Genomic DNA, 16,301 nt, shown 5'->3' on the forward strand with positions numbered 1-16,301 from the left:
CATTCCATGAGGTTGCAAAGAGTCGGACATGACTGAGTGACTGAATTGAATTGAACTGAACTGATGGAAAGACAGAGTAAATGGTGAACTTTACCAAACTAATTGGAAACAAAATTTGTTTTTGAAAAAAAAAATCATTAGAACTGTTTATCTCTCATTTTCATCCTTAACTACCCTTGGTTTAAAAAAAAAAAAAAATGTTCTCCTGGGATTGAGAACAGTATGAAAGGATCACCTAAAAAGTAAAGAGATATAAGAACACTCTCTCAACTTCATGAGGAACATAATGATGTAAGGAAGCATCTGAGAAGAAGGCAAAGAAGGAGGGAGGCAATGCTATGTGAAGTTACACTTGCCAGCCCAGCATGTCAAAATATGTCAGGAAATATTTTCTTGCATAAAAATAAATATGCTTATCAATAATACTTTAAATAAGTGTATAAGTCTTCATTTTCTATTGTAAAGATGAAAACCTTAGCAAGCAGTTACTACTAGGCATTAACATGTGATGTGCTACAGAAAATCTACTCACGTTACTGAATATGACTTTTTAATGAAAGATTTTGTCATTATTTACATATGGTTTTTTAAATTTTCTCTACACAAAATGGTCCTTTGTACTGGATGTTTCAATGCATCTATTTAAAATATATTATGAAAACAGAAAATACTCTTCATGGCTTGAGTTATGGAGTTTATTTCTCTCCATTAATCTAACCTTTGAGACAGTAATTAAATCTCTTCATTTGGTATTAGAAGGGCATGCTTGTAACTTTGCTTCTGTGACTGCCATGCTTGCTTTCTTTTATTCTGACCCATATGCCTGAAAGTGAAAGTCACTCAGTCATGTCCAATACTTTGTGACCCCATGGACTATGCAGTCCGTGGAATACTCCAGGCCAGAATACTGGAATGGGTAGCCCTTTCCATCTCTAGGGGATCTTCCCAACGCAGGGATCAAACCCAGGTCTCTGACATTCCAGGAGGATTCTTTACCAACTGAACTCTCAGAGAAGCTGACCAAATGCCTACATGCATTAGTAAGAAGAGCCCCCAAGCAATATTTAAGACTTAAAAACAACCAGTTTAAGATACCATGGCATATTTGGTATTAAATTTTTTCACCTTAGTTTAAACAATTAACAGCAAAGCTGTTTAATATTTTGAATCTCAACAAGTTTAATTTTTCACTTAAAACTTCTAAATAAGAAAAATACAAAGTCCCTTAAATCTTATAAAAATGAAAATAAAAATGGAGATTTATTTTTTACAAAATAAATTTGCTTAAAAAATAACACACACCAATAAAATGGGAAAAACTAGAGATCACTTCAAGAATATTAGAGATACCAAGGGAATATTTCATGAAAAGATGGGCTTAATAAAAGACAGAAATGATATAGACCTAATAGAAGCAGATTATATTAAAAAGTAGTGACAAAAATACACAAAAGAACTATACACAAAAAGATCTTCATGACCCAGATAATCACGATAGTGTGATCGCTGACCTAGAGCCAGACATCCTGGAATGTGAAGCCAAGTGGGCCTTAGGAAGTATCACTACAAACACAACTAGTGGAGGTGATGGAATTCCAGTTGAGCTATTTCAAATCCTAAAAGATGATGCTGTGAAAGTGCTGCACTCAATAGGTCAGCAAATTTGGAAAACTCAGCAGTGGCCACAGGACTGAAAAAGGTCAGTTTTCATTCCAATCTCAAAGAAAGGCAATGCCAAAGAATGATGAAACTACCTTACAATTGCATTCATCTCACACGCTAGTAAAGTAATGCTCAAAATTCTCCAAGCCAGGCTTCAGAAATACGTGAACCGTGAACTTCCAGATGTTCAAGCTGATTTTAGAAAAAGCAGAGAACCAGAGATCAAATTGACAACATCCGCTGGATCATGGAAAAAGCAAGAGAGTTCCAGAAAAACATCTATTTCTGCTTCATTGACTATACTAAAGCCTTTAACTGTGTGGATCCCAATTAACTGTGGAAAATTCTGAAAGAGATGGGAATACCAGACCACCTGACCTGCCTCTTGAGAAACCTGTATGCAGGTCAGGAAGCAACAGTTAGAACTGGACATAGAACAACAGACTGGTTCCAAATAGGAAAAGGAGTATGTCAAGGCTGTATATTGTCACCCTGCTTATTTAACTTTTATGCAGAATACATCATAAGAAATGCTGGGCTGGAGGAAGCACAAGCTGGAATCAAGACTGCCGGGAGAAATATCAATAACCTCAGATATGCAGATGACACCACCCTTATGGCAGAAAGTGAAGAGGAACTAAAGAGCCTCTTGATGAAAGTGAAAGAGGAGAGTGAAAAAGTTGGCTTAAAGCTCAACATTCAGAAAACGAAGATCATGGCATCGGGTCCCATCACTTCATGGGAAATAGATGGGGAAACATTGGAAACAGTGTCAGACTTGGTTTTTTTTGGGCTCCAAAATCACTGCAGATGGTGAGTGCAGCCATGAAATTAAAAGACGCTTACTCCTTGGAAGAAAAGTTATTACCAACCTAGACAGCATATTAAAAAGGAGAGACATTACTTTGTCAACAATGGTCCGTCTAGTCAAGGCTATTGTTTTTCCAGTAGTCATGTATGAATGTGAGAGTTGGACTATAAAGAAAGGTGAGTGCCAAGTAATTGATGCTTTTGAACTGTGGTGTTGGAGAAGACTCTTGAGAGTCCCTTGGACTGCAAGGAGATACAACCAGTCCATCCTAAAGATCAGTCCTGGGTATTCATTGGAAGGACTGATGTTGAAACTGAAATTCCAATATTTTGGCCACCTGATGTGAAGAACTGAGTCATTTGAAAAGACCCTGATGTTGGGAAAGATTGAAGGCCGGAGGAGAAGGGGATGACAGAGGATGAGATGGTTGGATGGCATCACTGACTGAATGGACATGAGTTTGGGTAAACTCTGGGAGTTGGTGATGGACAGGGAAGCCTGGCATGCTGCGATTCATGGGGCCGCAAAGAGTCAGACATGACTGAGTGACTAAACTGAACTGAACTAAATGGAAATATTTGTTGAATCAGTAGGTGTCAGAATCAGACAGAGAATTCTCTGGTTAATTTAAACATTTAAAAACTCTGTAACATTATTTTGCTTTTACATGAAGTTTTAAGTCCTAATTTCCTGTCACAGGATAAAAATGACAACTTTAGAGATAACAAGGAGATATACATTTTATGTGTTTTTCAACTTTAGAGTCCATGGCTTCTCAAGAGAAGATAATTTTCTAACTGAAAATCAGTGGAATGAGTTGATCTTGTAGTAAACTAATGGCCATCCTTGGGAGCACTTGATTGAGAGGGACTGAATTCATGAGAACATGGCTTCTGCTAGGGGCCTTTGTGCTTTGTCATTTGCCCAGAGTCCTCACCATGAAAATATAAAAAGACTGTGTCCTTTTTTTCTAAATGGTCTACTTTCAAACAAAATATTTATTTTAGTGAGCCTGTGTAACAGCGTTGTCATGGGAGTGTAAGAGGAGGACTTTCCAGATCCCTGACCATCTGACACTGAATCATTATAGCTCCATATAAAATTAATAAGATTTCTTCTGAATGAGTGGCATATATATAACATTCAGACATTAGCTACTGTCACACATTTGTCATCTTATCTCTTATTAAGCTATTTTCAGATATCTTCCATAAATTAGTAATAAAATTCTTTGAAGGGAAAATTTACTCCCTGATTTTTAAAAATGTCAAAAGATGTTGAAAATATGACTGTCATTAGCAGGCTTTAAAAACAAAAGTGTTCATTGCGTTTATATAACTCTAAAGTAATTTACTCCTCAATATATACAAGAAGTTAATTGTAGCCAGAATTCAGTATGCTGATACATTTTTATCCCTAAATAGAGCATTTAGGGATACTAGTGTAATGACTCTAAACTCATCTAAACTTTCATTATGGTGCATTATATTGCATGTATTGTATTTTAAAAGGTAAATCATACAAGTAATTTTTTAGAATACTTCTAAAATAATACATTCAAATAATATTTTAGACTTACAAATATATAGAAAGTTATCTGATCATAACTTTAATGCTCCAAGTTTCTAATAATTATGAGCTTTAGTATAAAATGGGGCTCCCCTAATAGCTCAGCTGGTAAAGAATCTGCCTGCAATGCAGGAGATCCTGGTTCAATTCCTGGGTTGGGAAGAGCCCCTGGAGAAGTGAAAGGCTATCCACTCCAGTATTCTTGGGCTTCCCTTGTGGCTTAGATAGTAAAGAATCCATCTGCAATACGGAAGACCTGGGTTCAATCCTTGGGTTGGGAAGATCCCCTAGCGAAGGGAAAGGCTACTGACTCCAGTATTCTGGCCTGAAGAATTCCATGGATTGTATAGTATAAAATATGAAAAGGTTAATTTTCTTCATTCTGAACCTAGTCTGTCCATTTTATTACCACCATACTCTATTCTGAAAAAATAAAAATTAACTCAAATATATTTGATTTAACAAAAAGAAAGAGGTTATCAGATTATTTTTATTATACATGACAATTATTTTTAAAATTGCTAATTGTTACACAGTATTTCAAATTCCCAGCATCACACGTTGGTCTTTCCACACCTCTTCTTTCCTCTCCCTTCTCTGTTCCATCTTTTCTTCAGATATTTATTGAGGGACTCAATTCAATTCAATTATTCAGTCATGTCTGACTCTTGTGACCCCATGGACTGCAGCACACCAGGCTTCCCTGTCCATCACAAACTCCTGGAGTTTGCTCAAACTCATGTCCATCAAGTCGGTGGTGCTATCCAACCATCTCTGCCATCCCCTTCTCCTGTCACCTTCAATCATTCCCAGCATCAGGGTCTTTTCAAATGAGTCAGCTCTTCGCATCAGATGGCCAAAATATTGGAGTTTCAGTTTCAACATCAGTCCGTCCAATGAGCACCCAGGACTGATCTCCTTTAGGCTGAACTGGTTGGATCTCCTTGCAGTCCAAGGGCCTCTCAAGATTCTTCTCCAACACCAGAATTCAAAAGCATCAATTCCTTGGCACTCAGCTTTCTTTTTTTTTTTTTTTAATTTTATTTTTAAACTTTACATAATTGTATTAGTTTTGCCAAATATCAAAATGAATCCGCCACAGGTATACATGTGTTCCCCATCCTGAGCCCTCCTCCCTCCTCCCTCCCCATTCCAGCTTTCTTTATAGTCCAACTCTCACATCCATACATGACTATTGGAAAAACCATAGCTTTGACTAGACGGACCTTTGTCAGCAAAAGTAATGTCTCTGATGTTTAATATGCTGTTTAGGTTGGTCATAGCTTTCCTTCCAAGAATCAAGCATCTTTTAATTTCATGGCTGCAGTCACCATCTGCAGTGATTTTGGAGCCCAAGAAAATAGTCTCTCACTGTTTCCATTGTTTCCCCATCTATTTGCCATGAAGTGATTGGACCGGATGTCATCATCTTAGTTTTTAAAAGTTGAGATTTAAGCCAGCTTTTTCACTCTCCTCTTTTACTTTCATTAAGAGGCTCTTTAGTTCCTCTTTACCTTCTGCCATAAGAGTGATGTCTTCTGCATATCTGAATTATTGATATTTCTCCCGGCAGTCTTGATTCTGGCTTGTGCTACATCCAGCCTGACATTTCACATGACATACTCTGCATAGAAGCTCAATGAGCAGAATGACAATATACAAACTTGTTCCCAATGTGGAACAAGTCCATTGTTCCATGTCCGTTTCTAACTGTTGCTTCTTGACCTGCATAAAGTTTTCTCAGAAGACAGGTAAGGTGGTCTGGTATTCTTATCTCTTTAAAAAATTTTCTACAGTTTGTTTGGTCAACACAATCAAAGGCTTTAGCACAGTCAATGAAGCAGGAATAGTTGTTTTCCTGGAATTCTCTTCCTTTTTCTATGATCCAACAGATGTTATTAATTTGAACTCTGGTTCCTCTGCCTTTTCTAAATCCAGCTTCTATATCTGGATGTTCTCATTTGATGTACTGCTGAAGCCTCACTTGGAGAATTTTGAGCATTACTTTTTATTGTGTGAGATGAGTGACTGTGCAGTAGTTTGAACATTCTTTGCATTGCCTTTCTTTGGGGTTTGGAATGAAAACTTACCTTTTCTAGTCCTGCAGACACTGCTGAGGTTCCCAACTCTGAGTTTTCCAAGTAACTGGTTGCTAAGGTTACTACTAGGTATTGAGGGCCTACTATATATGAATTATCATGTTGAATATTCAGACAAGTGGAAATTATATAAAAATAATTCTATCCAATGTAAAAAGTGTAATAATGAAATGTAAAATATATAACATTTTTACTGCCAGGCATTTGTTTTTGTAAAATGTGTGCCTCTGCCTTTGGATTTTTAACACACCTGGGGTTGGAACCCTATTTTGTTCTCCTACAAACCACTTCCCCTGCCTTTCTCTCACCACTCAGCACAGTACTTTGCACGCATATGTTAGAAATTCAGCAAATGTTTAGTTAAATAGAATATACTTACAAAAGTATATAGATATCAAAATATGGAGGCATTCTTTAGAGTAATGACTTTTGAAATAATTTTAAACATTTAAATAATTTCCGGTTATTGTACAGAACTGAAAATCCAAACAAGTATGAAGAATAAAATTTAAATCATTTATAACTTCAACTGCAAGCAATAACTGCCATCGATCCTTTAATGCATTTATTTCCAGTCTTTTCCTATACTCATTTGGCAAATTATTATATTTATATTAACATATCATTTTGCATTCCACTTTTTGTGAACATGTCATAATATAGTTCTAAATATTAGGCAGTTTAATGACCACCTAATTTTCTATTATAAGAATTTATGATTTAAATATTACATGATTACTGAACAATTAGTTATTTATAAGAGTTTGTAATTATAAATAATTGCACATCTAAAATTAGTATTGTGGCTATATAAATCTTTGCTATCACTGATTATTTTACTTAGGACTATATTTGGGAAAATAGCCATATGTAAAGAAAAATACTTGGGGATTTATTAATTATATTATAAATTTCATTTTGGTTCCATCTGAAGTTTTTTTAAAAAAAAATATTCAGAGTAATTATTGCCTCTTATTAAAAGAAATATCTTTCTTAAGCAAATTAATTTAAATATTTTAGTAGAGATTTAATACTCAGAAAGGCAAATCATTTTACATAATTAGCAAATAGCTATTTTCCATAATATCTCCTATCATTCCTCACACATAAGTGATTGATAATGTTTTTTGAAGACATGAATGAATAGGATGGATGAAATGGAACAGGATAAATGGAACAATATGAATTATTTTGATAATTATTCCAATATGAATACAATAGCTAAATTTCAAGTCTTTTTTCAAAGCATGGTAGTGATTCTTTTGATAAATTACCTACATATGAACAAACTCTCAAATCAAACTATTTTAAAGTCTGTTCCAATGATCACTTGTTTCCCCAAAATTAATGGCTTAAAAAATCCATCCATTACTTGCTCTTATAGCTTTGACAGCAGACAGCCATAGCCAGTTTCTTACCAGGGATGTCTCATGCATATGTGTCTAATGGTGGCTGAAGTGGGAATCATTTGAAGGATTCACTGCATCTGGTGTCAGGGCTGGGATGATGGAATAGGTGAGGGTGAGTTGAATCTCCTCCTCTCCATGGGATCTTCCAAATGACTAACTTGGACTTCCTGACAGAATGGTAGCATCGGTTTAACAGGATTTCTAACCAGGCAGCTGGACTGCACCATAAGCATTCCAGGAGATATGGGATAAGCTGCAAAGCCTCTTATGATTTCCACTCAAAAGTCATGCTGTGTCATTTCTACCATTGCCATTTGGGTCAAATATAGGCATTCTTCATTTTATTGCACTTCATTGCTTTTTGGAACTGTACTTTTTTTTTTTTTTTTACAAATTGAAGCTTTATGACAAGCTTGTATTAAAGAAGTCTATTAGTGCAATTTTTTCCAACAGCATTTTCTCACTTCCTGTCTCTGTGTCACATTCTGGTAATTTTTCCAATATTTCAAGCTTTCTAATTATTGTGATATTTGTTATGGTAATCTGTGATTCATTAATCTTTGGCGCTACAATTTCAATTGTTTGGGGGCACCATAAGCCACACCCATAAAAGAAGGCAAGTTTGATTAACAAATGTTGTTTGCATTCTGATTATTCCACTGACCATCTGTTTCCCTATATCTCTCCCTCTCCTTGGGCTTGTTATTCACTGAGGCACAATAATTTTGATATTGGGCCAGTTAATAACCCTATAATGCCTGTAAAGTGTTCAAGTGAAAGAAATGGTTGCATGTCTCTCACTTTAAATCAAAAGCCAGAAATGATTAAGCTTAGAGAGAAAGGCATGTCAAAAGTTGAGATAAGTTGAAACCTATGCCTTTTAACTAATGTTAGTCAAGTTAGCAAAGGAAAAAAATTCTTGAAGGAAATAAAATGTGCTGTTCTAGTGAATACAAAGATGACAAGAAAATGAGACAGGTTTATTGCTAATATGAAGAAAGTTTTGGGTCTGGATGGAAGATCAAGCCAGCCACAACATTACCTTAAGCTAAAGCCAATCCAGAGCAAAGCCTCACCTCCCTTTAATTTTATGAAGGCTGAAGAAAGCTGAAGAAGAAAAGCCTGAGACAGCAGAGGCTGTTCTGGAAGTTTAAAGAAAGAAGCCATCTTCACAGCATAAATGTTCAAGGTGAAGCAGTAAGTGCTGATGTAGAAGCTGCAACCTGTTATCCAGAAGATCTAGGCAAGATAATAAAAATGGCTCCAATAGACAACTGATTTTCATCATAGTAAAAATAGCCTTCTATTGGAAGATGATGCCATCTAGCATTTTCATAACTAGAGAGGAGAAGTCAATGCATGACTTCAAATTTCAACAAATTGACTCTCTTGTTAGAAGCTAATGCAAGTTGAAGTCAATGCTCATTTACCATTTTGAAAAGCCTAGGACCCTTAAGAATTAGGCTGAATATACTCTGCCTGTGCTCTATAAATGGAACAACGAAGCATGAATAACAGCATATCTGTCTACAACATAGTATACTATAATTTAAGCCCACTGTTGAGTCTTACCACTCAGAAAACAAATCAAACTTCTTTTCAAGATATCACTGCTCTATGACAATGCATCTGATGACCCAAGATCTCTGATGGAGATGTAGAACAAGATTTATTCTGTTTCAATGCCTGCTAACACAATATCCATTCTGCAGCCCATGGATTAAGGAATAATTTTGAATTTCAAGTCCTTTTTTTTTCAGAAATACATTTCATAAGGCTACAGCTGCCATAGATAGTGATTTCACTGATAGGCAAAATAAACTGAAAATCTTATGGAAAGGATTCATCATCTTATTGCCATGAAGTGCTGTAATTCATGGGAAGAAGTCAAAATATCAACATTAACAGACATTCGGAAGGAGTTGATTCCAGCATTTAGGAATAACAGAGGGATTTAAGACCTCAGTGGTTGAAGGTGTGGTAGAAATAGCAAAATAATTAAAATTAGAAGTGTAGGTTGTAGCTGTTAGTCAAATTCCTGCATTCTCACAATACAACTTTAACAAATGAAGAGTTGCTTCTTATGCAAGTGCTAAGATAATAAGTCCTTGAGATGGAATCTACTCTTGGAAAAAATGCTGTGAAAATCATTGAACTAGCAACAAAGGAGTAAGAATATTACATAAACTTAATTAATAAGTCAATGACAAGTTTTGAGAGAACTGATTCCAATTTTGAAAGAAATTCTACTATGGGTAAAATACTATCTAACATCATTGTGCTACAGAGAATTCATTCATGAAAGGAAAAGTAAATAGACACAGCAAACTACATTGTTGTCTTATTTTAAGAAATTGCCACAGTCACCCCAACCTTTAGCAACCACCACTTTGATCAGTTGGCAGCCATCAATATTGAGGCAAGACTTTCCACCAGGCAAAAGATTACAACTTATTGAAGAGTCAGATGATGGTTAGCAGTTTTTAGCAATAAAATATGTTTAATGAAGATATGTACATTGCTTTTTTAGACATAATGTTATTGCCTACTTGATAGACTATAGTATAATGTAAACAAGTATTTTTTATGGACTTGGAAATCAAAAAGTTGCATGCCTTGCTTTATTGCCATATTGGCTGTATTATGGTGACTTCCCAGGTGGTGATAGTGGTAAAGAAACCATCTGCCAATGAAGGAGACATAAGACATGAGAGTTCAACCCCTGGGTAAGGAAGGTCCCCTGGACGAGGGCATGGCAACCCACGCCAGTATTATTGCCTGGAGAATGCCATGGACAGAGGAGCCTGGAAGGCTACAGTCCTTAGGGTCACAAAGAGTTGGACATGACTGAAGTGATTTAGCCATGCACACAAGAAAAAAATCCACAGTATCACCAGAGTATGCCTGTAATCAATCACAGGCCAACCCAGATTCAAGGAGGTTTAAAGAACAGGCTTCATGACCTGCATGTGCAAGAGGAAAGAAAGTTTTTTGGTGGCCATCATATACCTAAGCTGCCACAAAGTGCTAAACACTTTCTTCAGTTAACAGTGAAAGGAAGAAGGATCTCCATAACCCTTGCTTTATTGAACCAATCAGGCTTTAGAATCAAATGTGAATTCAAATCTCTGCTGTGCCATGTATTAGCGGTGATTTGAGTGAGTAGCTTCTCACTAGAAGGGATTCTCTGACACCTACTGCCTCATGTAATACCTAACATGCTGCTGCTGCTAAGTCGCTTCAGTCATGTCTGACTCTGTGCGACCCCATAGACGGCAGCCCACCAGGCTCCCCTGTCCCTGGGATTCTCCAGGCAAGAACACTGGAGTGGGTTGCCATTTCCTTCTCCAATGGACGAAAGTGAAAAGTGAAAGGGAAGTCGCTCAGTCGTGTCCAAACCAGGCTTCACCAATATGTGAACCGTGAACTTCCTGATGTTCAAGCTGGTTTTAGAAAAGGCAGAGGAACCAGAGATCAAATTGCGAACATCCGCTGAATCATGGAAAAAGCAAGAGAATTCCAGAAAAGCATCTATTTCTGCTTTATTGACTATGCCAAAGCCTTTGACTGTGTGGATCACAATAAACTGTGGAAAATTCTGAAAGAGATGGGAATACCAGACCACCTGATCTGCCTCTTGAGAAATTTGTATGCAGGTCAGGAAGCAACAGTTAGAACTGGACATGGAACAACAGACTGGTTCCAAATAGGAAAAGGAGTACGTCAAGGCTGTATATTGTCACCCTGCTTATTTAACTTATATGCAGAGTACATCATGAGAAACGCTGGACTGGAAGAAACACAAGCTGGAATCAAGATTGCCAGGAGAAATATCAATAACCTCAGATATGCAGATGACACCACCCTTATGGCAGAAAGTGAAGAGGAACTCAAAAGCCTCTTGATGAAGTGAAAGTGGAGAGTGAAAAATTTGGCTTAAAGCTCAACATTCAGAAAACGAAGATCATGGCATCTGGTCCCACCACTTCATGGGAAATAGATGGGGAAACAGTGGAAACAGTGTCAGACTTTATTTTTCTGGGCTCCAAAATCACTACAGATGGTGACTGCAGCCATGAAATTAAAAGATGCTTACTCCTTGGAAGGAAGGTTATGACCAACCTAGACAGCATATTCAAAAGCAGAGATGTTACCTTGCCAACAAAGGTTCGTCTAGTCAAGGCTATGGTTTTTCCTGTGGTCATGTATGGATGTGAGAGTTGGACTGTGAAGAAGGCTGAGTGCAGAAGAATTGATGCTTTTGAGCTGTGGTGTTGGAGAAGACTCTTGAGAGTCCCTTGGACTGCAAAGAGATCCAACCAGTCCTTTCTGAAGGAGATCAGCCCTGGGATTTCTTTGGAAGGAATGATGCTAAAGCTGAAACTCCAGTACTTTGGCCACCTCATGCGAAGAGTTGACTCATTGGAAAAGACTGTGATGCTGGGAGGGATTGGGAGCAGGAGGAGAAGGGGACGACAGAAGATGAGATGGCTGGATGGCATCACTGACTCAATGGATGTGAGTCTCAGTGAACTCCGGGAGTTGGTGATGGACAGGGAGGCCTGGCGTGCTGCGATTCATGGGGTCGCAAAGAGTCAGACACGACTGAGTGACTGATCTGATCTGATCTGATCTGATGAAATAGCAATTATAATGCCCATTTCACAGTAACATAGAAATAAGTGAACAAGCTAATGTTTGCAAAATACTCAATAGTGAGGATATGGTGGCTATTGGTATTATTCTTACAGTTATTATTCTTATCATTATTATATTATTATCATTATAGTCACACCTCAATGTCCCTGTCATAGAGTCTAGCAACTTGCTAGACATCTTCAGCAACTGGATCTTATTTATTTTCCACACCTCATATTTATATACCATTTTAATACTTTGAACATTTTTTGTACATCAAGTGAATGGATTCTTCCATAAGTACTTGACCTAATTATTTTATTTCCTGCTTAATTCCCGGAGAAGGCAATTGGCACCCCACTCCAGTACTCTCGCCTGGAGAATCCCATAGATGGAGGAGCCTGGTGGACTGCAGTCCATGGGGTCGCTAAGAGTCAGACACGACTGAGCGACTTCATTTTCACTTTTCACTTTCATGCGTTGCAGAAGGAAATGGCAACCCACTCCAGTGTTCTTGTCTGGAGAATCTCAGGGACCCCATCTATGGGGTCGCACAGAGTCGGACACGACTGAAGCAACTTAGCAGCAGCAGCCACTTAATTCCAGATAAATCAAATTTCCATCAAAAGTCCCCTACACTGAAATCTCAAATTATGTAATTTTTGTCTTTCTACCTTCCCCTCCTGGTAACCTGGTTTCTGGATTTCATTATTTTATTCTTGTCTGTCAGCACCAATCTGGCTTCACTTGACTCCCTAGTCCTCCTTGAAGCCATGGTCATTCATACCATTGGCATCTTTGATGATAAGTCATATCAAATTTATAAACTAAGCCTGAATTGACCCAGTTAACCACTTTCTCTGGCCCTGATCCTGCCTTTCTAGCCCAAGCTTGCTGCTGAGTTGGTCAGTTCTACTTCACAATGGTGCTATTGAGGCAAACTTGAATTCCAGACTATTCCAAATATTTGTATTTCACTCTTCCTTTCTTTCCTCATTTTATCATGGGCCTTATCCAGACATTTTCCACTGTCTTCTAGCTCCCAGTCCCACTCTTACCCAACCACCTTCACTTTTTGTATTTTTTTTTTTCCTTCTTTAGTGAAAAAAAGGAGAAATTTCCCAAATGAACTCTCCCAGCTTCTTGACATTTCAAAAGCTTTCCCTCTATATTCAGTTTCTTCCTTAATTTCTCCAGAGGCGGAGTGGGGCGGGAAATGCCACTTCTCATGGTTACTCTCTATGTCTGCTCATAATCCCAGTATTTGTTACCTTCTTGATGGAATAGTCCTTGTCTTCTAAGTCTGTGGTCTCCACTATCCACTGCTGTTTCTCACTCTTGATAAAAATGCTCATTTCTCATTGCCTAAAAATGTCACCTGTACGGTGACCCTTTCAAACACTTTGTCCCTCCCTTTGTCCCTTCGTTATTGAAAATTTCTACTCAGGTGACTTTACTGCCTCCATCTATTTAGCACTCCACCATTTATTAGCTATTTACAGTCTAGGTCAGCACTTACTTCTCAGACTTCATAATAACCAAATCCAGAGAGTAACTTGCTAAACAAGGACTAAATCAGAAAATAACCTAAAATTTACAGGTGGGATGTTTTTAATTGAAAATAAAAGATCCTTAAAGCTTTGATAGTTCATAATTAGGGAATAGAAAAGAATTAAGAAGAAAACTGACATTTGTGCTTAGCCACTAAAATATGAATACTATACATATTTTTACTGTTATTAGAAATCACTATTTTAGAAGTAGTAACACAGGGATATACATCTCCTCATGTCAGATCATGGTTGTTTCTTGAAGCTAAATTCTAACGCATGTCAACTGATAAACATAATTCTATACCATACCAATTTTTTATGATCAAAAGGGGAATCATATTCTCTGATTAACCATCTTCTCACACTCACCAAAAAAAAAAAAAAATCATTATCATCATCATCATCTAATCACACCTTTATTTTAACTTCTCACAACATTTCTCCATACCTCACTTCTAGGATATATCCTTCCTTGGTCTGAACTCTCAATATTTCAGAGCCTTTCATTTTTCCCCTGTTAGAATTTAAGCTCCTTGGTAAGTACATCCACACTATATGTACACTGTAGGTTGGCTGAAAATTAGGCCCGTACACCTGTGACTTTGTGGTAATGATGGGGTCATTTCTGTTTCTAGTAGCATTGCCTCTTACTCTGTCACTGCCTCTGTAAGCTGTGATTGATTTCAGCAGTCATAGTAGCTACCGACATTCAAGTCCTTACATTAGTTTCTAATTATGTTTTTGCATGTCTATACAATGCAATGTTAACTGGTGGTTGTATCCAAGCACAAAGTATTATGAAAAAATCTATAATTAAATTATCCTCAGAAATCATGGAAATCAACTTGCATCCCATCTCTTTTACTGGCAATGTTCATTACTAAATATGTATTTCATTCAAATGCTTTACCAGTTTGATTGGGTCCTTATTGGAAATACAATATCTCATGGCTCCTCATCATGGCTTGACCTTAACTTTTTCCCTTCTCTTTTGCCTATAGGTCCCCCAGGCCCACCAGGGATAGTGATTGTGGAGGAAATCACCGAGAGCACAGCCACACTCTCCTGGAGTCCAGCCGCTGACAACCACAGCCCCATCTCTTCCTACAACCTTCAGGCTCGTAGCCCCTTCTCCCTGGGCTGGCAAACGGTAAAAACAGGTAAGAGGCTCTAAAACAACTTCAGACACAGACAGAGCAGCTTCCGATGTCATGAGCCGTATTTGCTAACAATCTCAGCAGGATTATTTTGGATTCGGGAAATTTTATTATTTATGACAATATTACACTACAGGAGGACACAGCAACCCACTCTAGTATTCTTGCCTGGAGAATCCCACAGACAGAGGAGCCTGGCAGACTACAGTCCATAGGTCGCCAAGAGTTGGACACGACTGAAGCCACTTTGCATGCAGGCATGCATGACAATCTTAACCATTGTTTGCTTCTTTTTATAAAGCCACTTTGTTTTCTTCTCTTCTTGTTTCCCAAGGAAGGACCACATTATTTATCTTTGTTTGTTTATTGAAGCAACGTTAAACTCATGTAAAAGCTACAAAAATAATACAAAGATTATCTGTGGGCCCATCTCTCAATTTCCCCAAGTTATTCTACCTAACAATGGTATAATGGTCAAATCAGGAAACTGACATTGATACAATGCTATAAACCACAGATCATATTCAAATTTCACCAGGTTTTATGTACAATTTTTCTAGTGAATAGTTCCATAAAATTCTATGAAGTTTTATTATATAGATTCAAACCTCCACCAAGACAGTCAGATGCAGAACTGCTCCATTACTCCAGTTCCTTGCTCTATGCCTTTAGAGTCACACACCCATTTTATTTATAAAAATAAAATCTAACATAAAATTACATTATTTAAAATAATAAGCATTTTAATGCTTACTTCTAAGTTTATTTGCATTGTAATTGCATTATTTTAAAAATAATTTTCCCCTGATGGCTTTCTTTTCATGTTATAACTAAACTTCCTTTCCCTCTCTAAATGTGGCTATCTGTAGGGATATGTGAAATTACACTCAGTTGATAGTTATTACCTATTTAGCATGTTGATATTTGAAAAGCAAACAGTATCTATAAAATGTAATCTTCAGAAGCAGTTGTCCATACTGAGAACAGATTTGTGACTTTATTTTCTTTCTAAATATAAAACTGATTTACCTACATAGAAGTGAAATATAAAATCAGTAAAATATCTCAGTGCAGTAACCATAAAACTCCATTAATCTGAATGTTATAGAAGTAAAGTGGTCCATTTCATTGCTTAAATTAAATTTGAGCTGAAACTTGTTTTGTGTTAAACTTGTAATCTAGGGGCAAAAGTACATTCATCCAAATGCAAAATATTGATATGATTCAAGTTTTTATTGATATTAGGTCCCTATAGTAATTCATAAAATTCAGTATAATTATAATTATAGTGTACTATACATATGTACAAATTTGTTTTATAATATAAATAATGTATAGAATTGTGGGTACCAGCTTCATTCCTGGTTCCATTTTAATCCTGAGATGCAAATGTAAAGCCAAGA

The 16,301-nt window shown here is 37.0% G+C and overlaps 1 protein-coding gene across 1 annotated transcript in view; it reads left to right on the plus strand.

Moving 5' to 3' along the window:
* The window catches only part of CNTN5 (contactin 5), a 1,686,091-nt gene that overhangs the window by 1,566,644 nt on the left and 103,146 nt on the right, over positions 1–16,301 (plus strand). Inside the window, exon 17 of the mRNA XM_025266987.3 lies at positions 14,743–14,901. Within this exon, the coding sequence (XP_025122772.3) occupies positions 14,743–14,901 (159 nt within the window). The remainder of the gene's footprint in view (positions 1–14,742; positions 14,902–16,301) is intronic.

This window comes from Bubalus bubalis, chromosome 16 (genome assembly GCF_019923935.1).
Source record: "Bubalus bubalis isolate 160015118507 breed Murrah chromosome 16, NDDB_SH_1, whole genome shotgun sequence".
In the NCBI taxonomy this organism is placed as follows: Eukaryota; Metazoa; Chordata; class Mammalia; order Artiodactyla; family Bovidae; genus Bubalus; species Bubalus bubalis.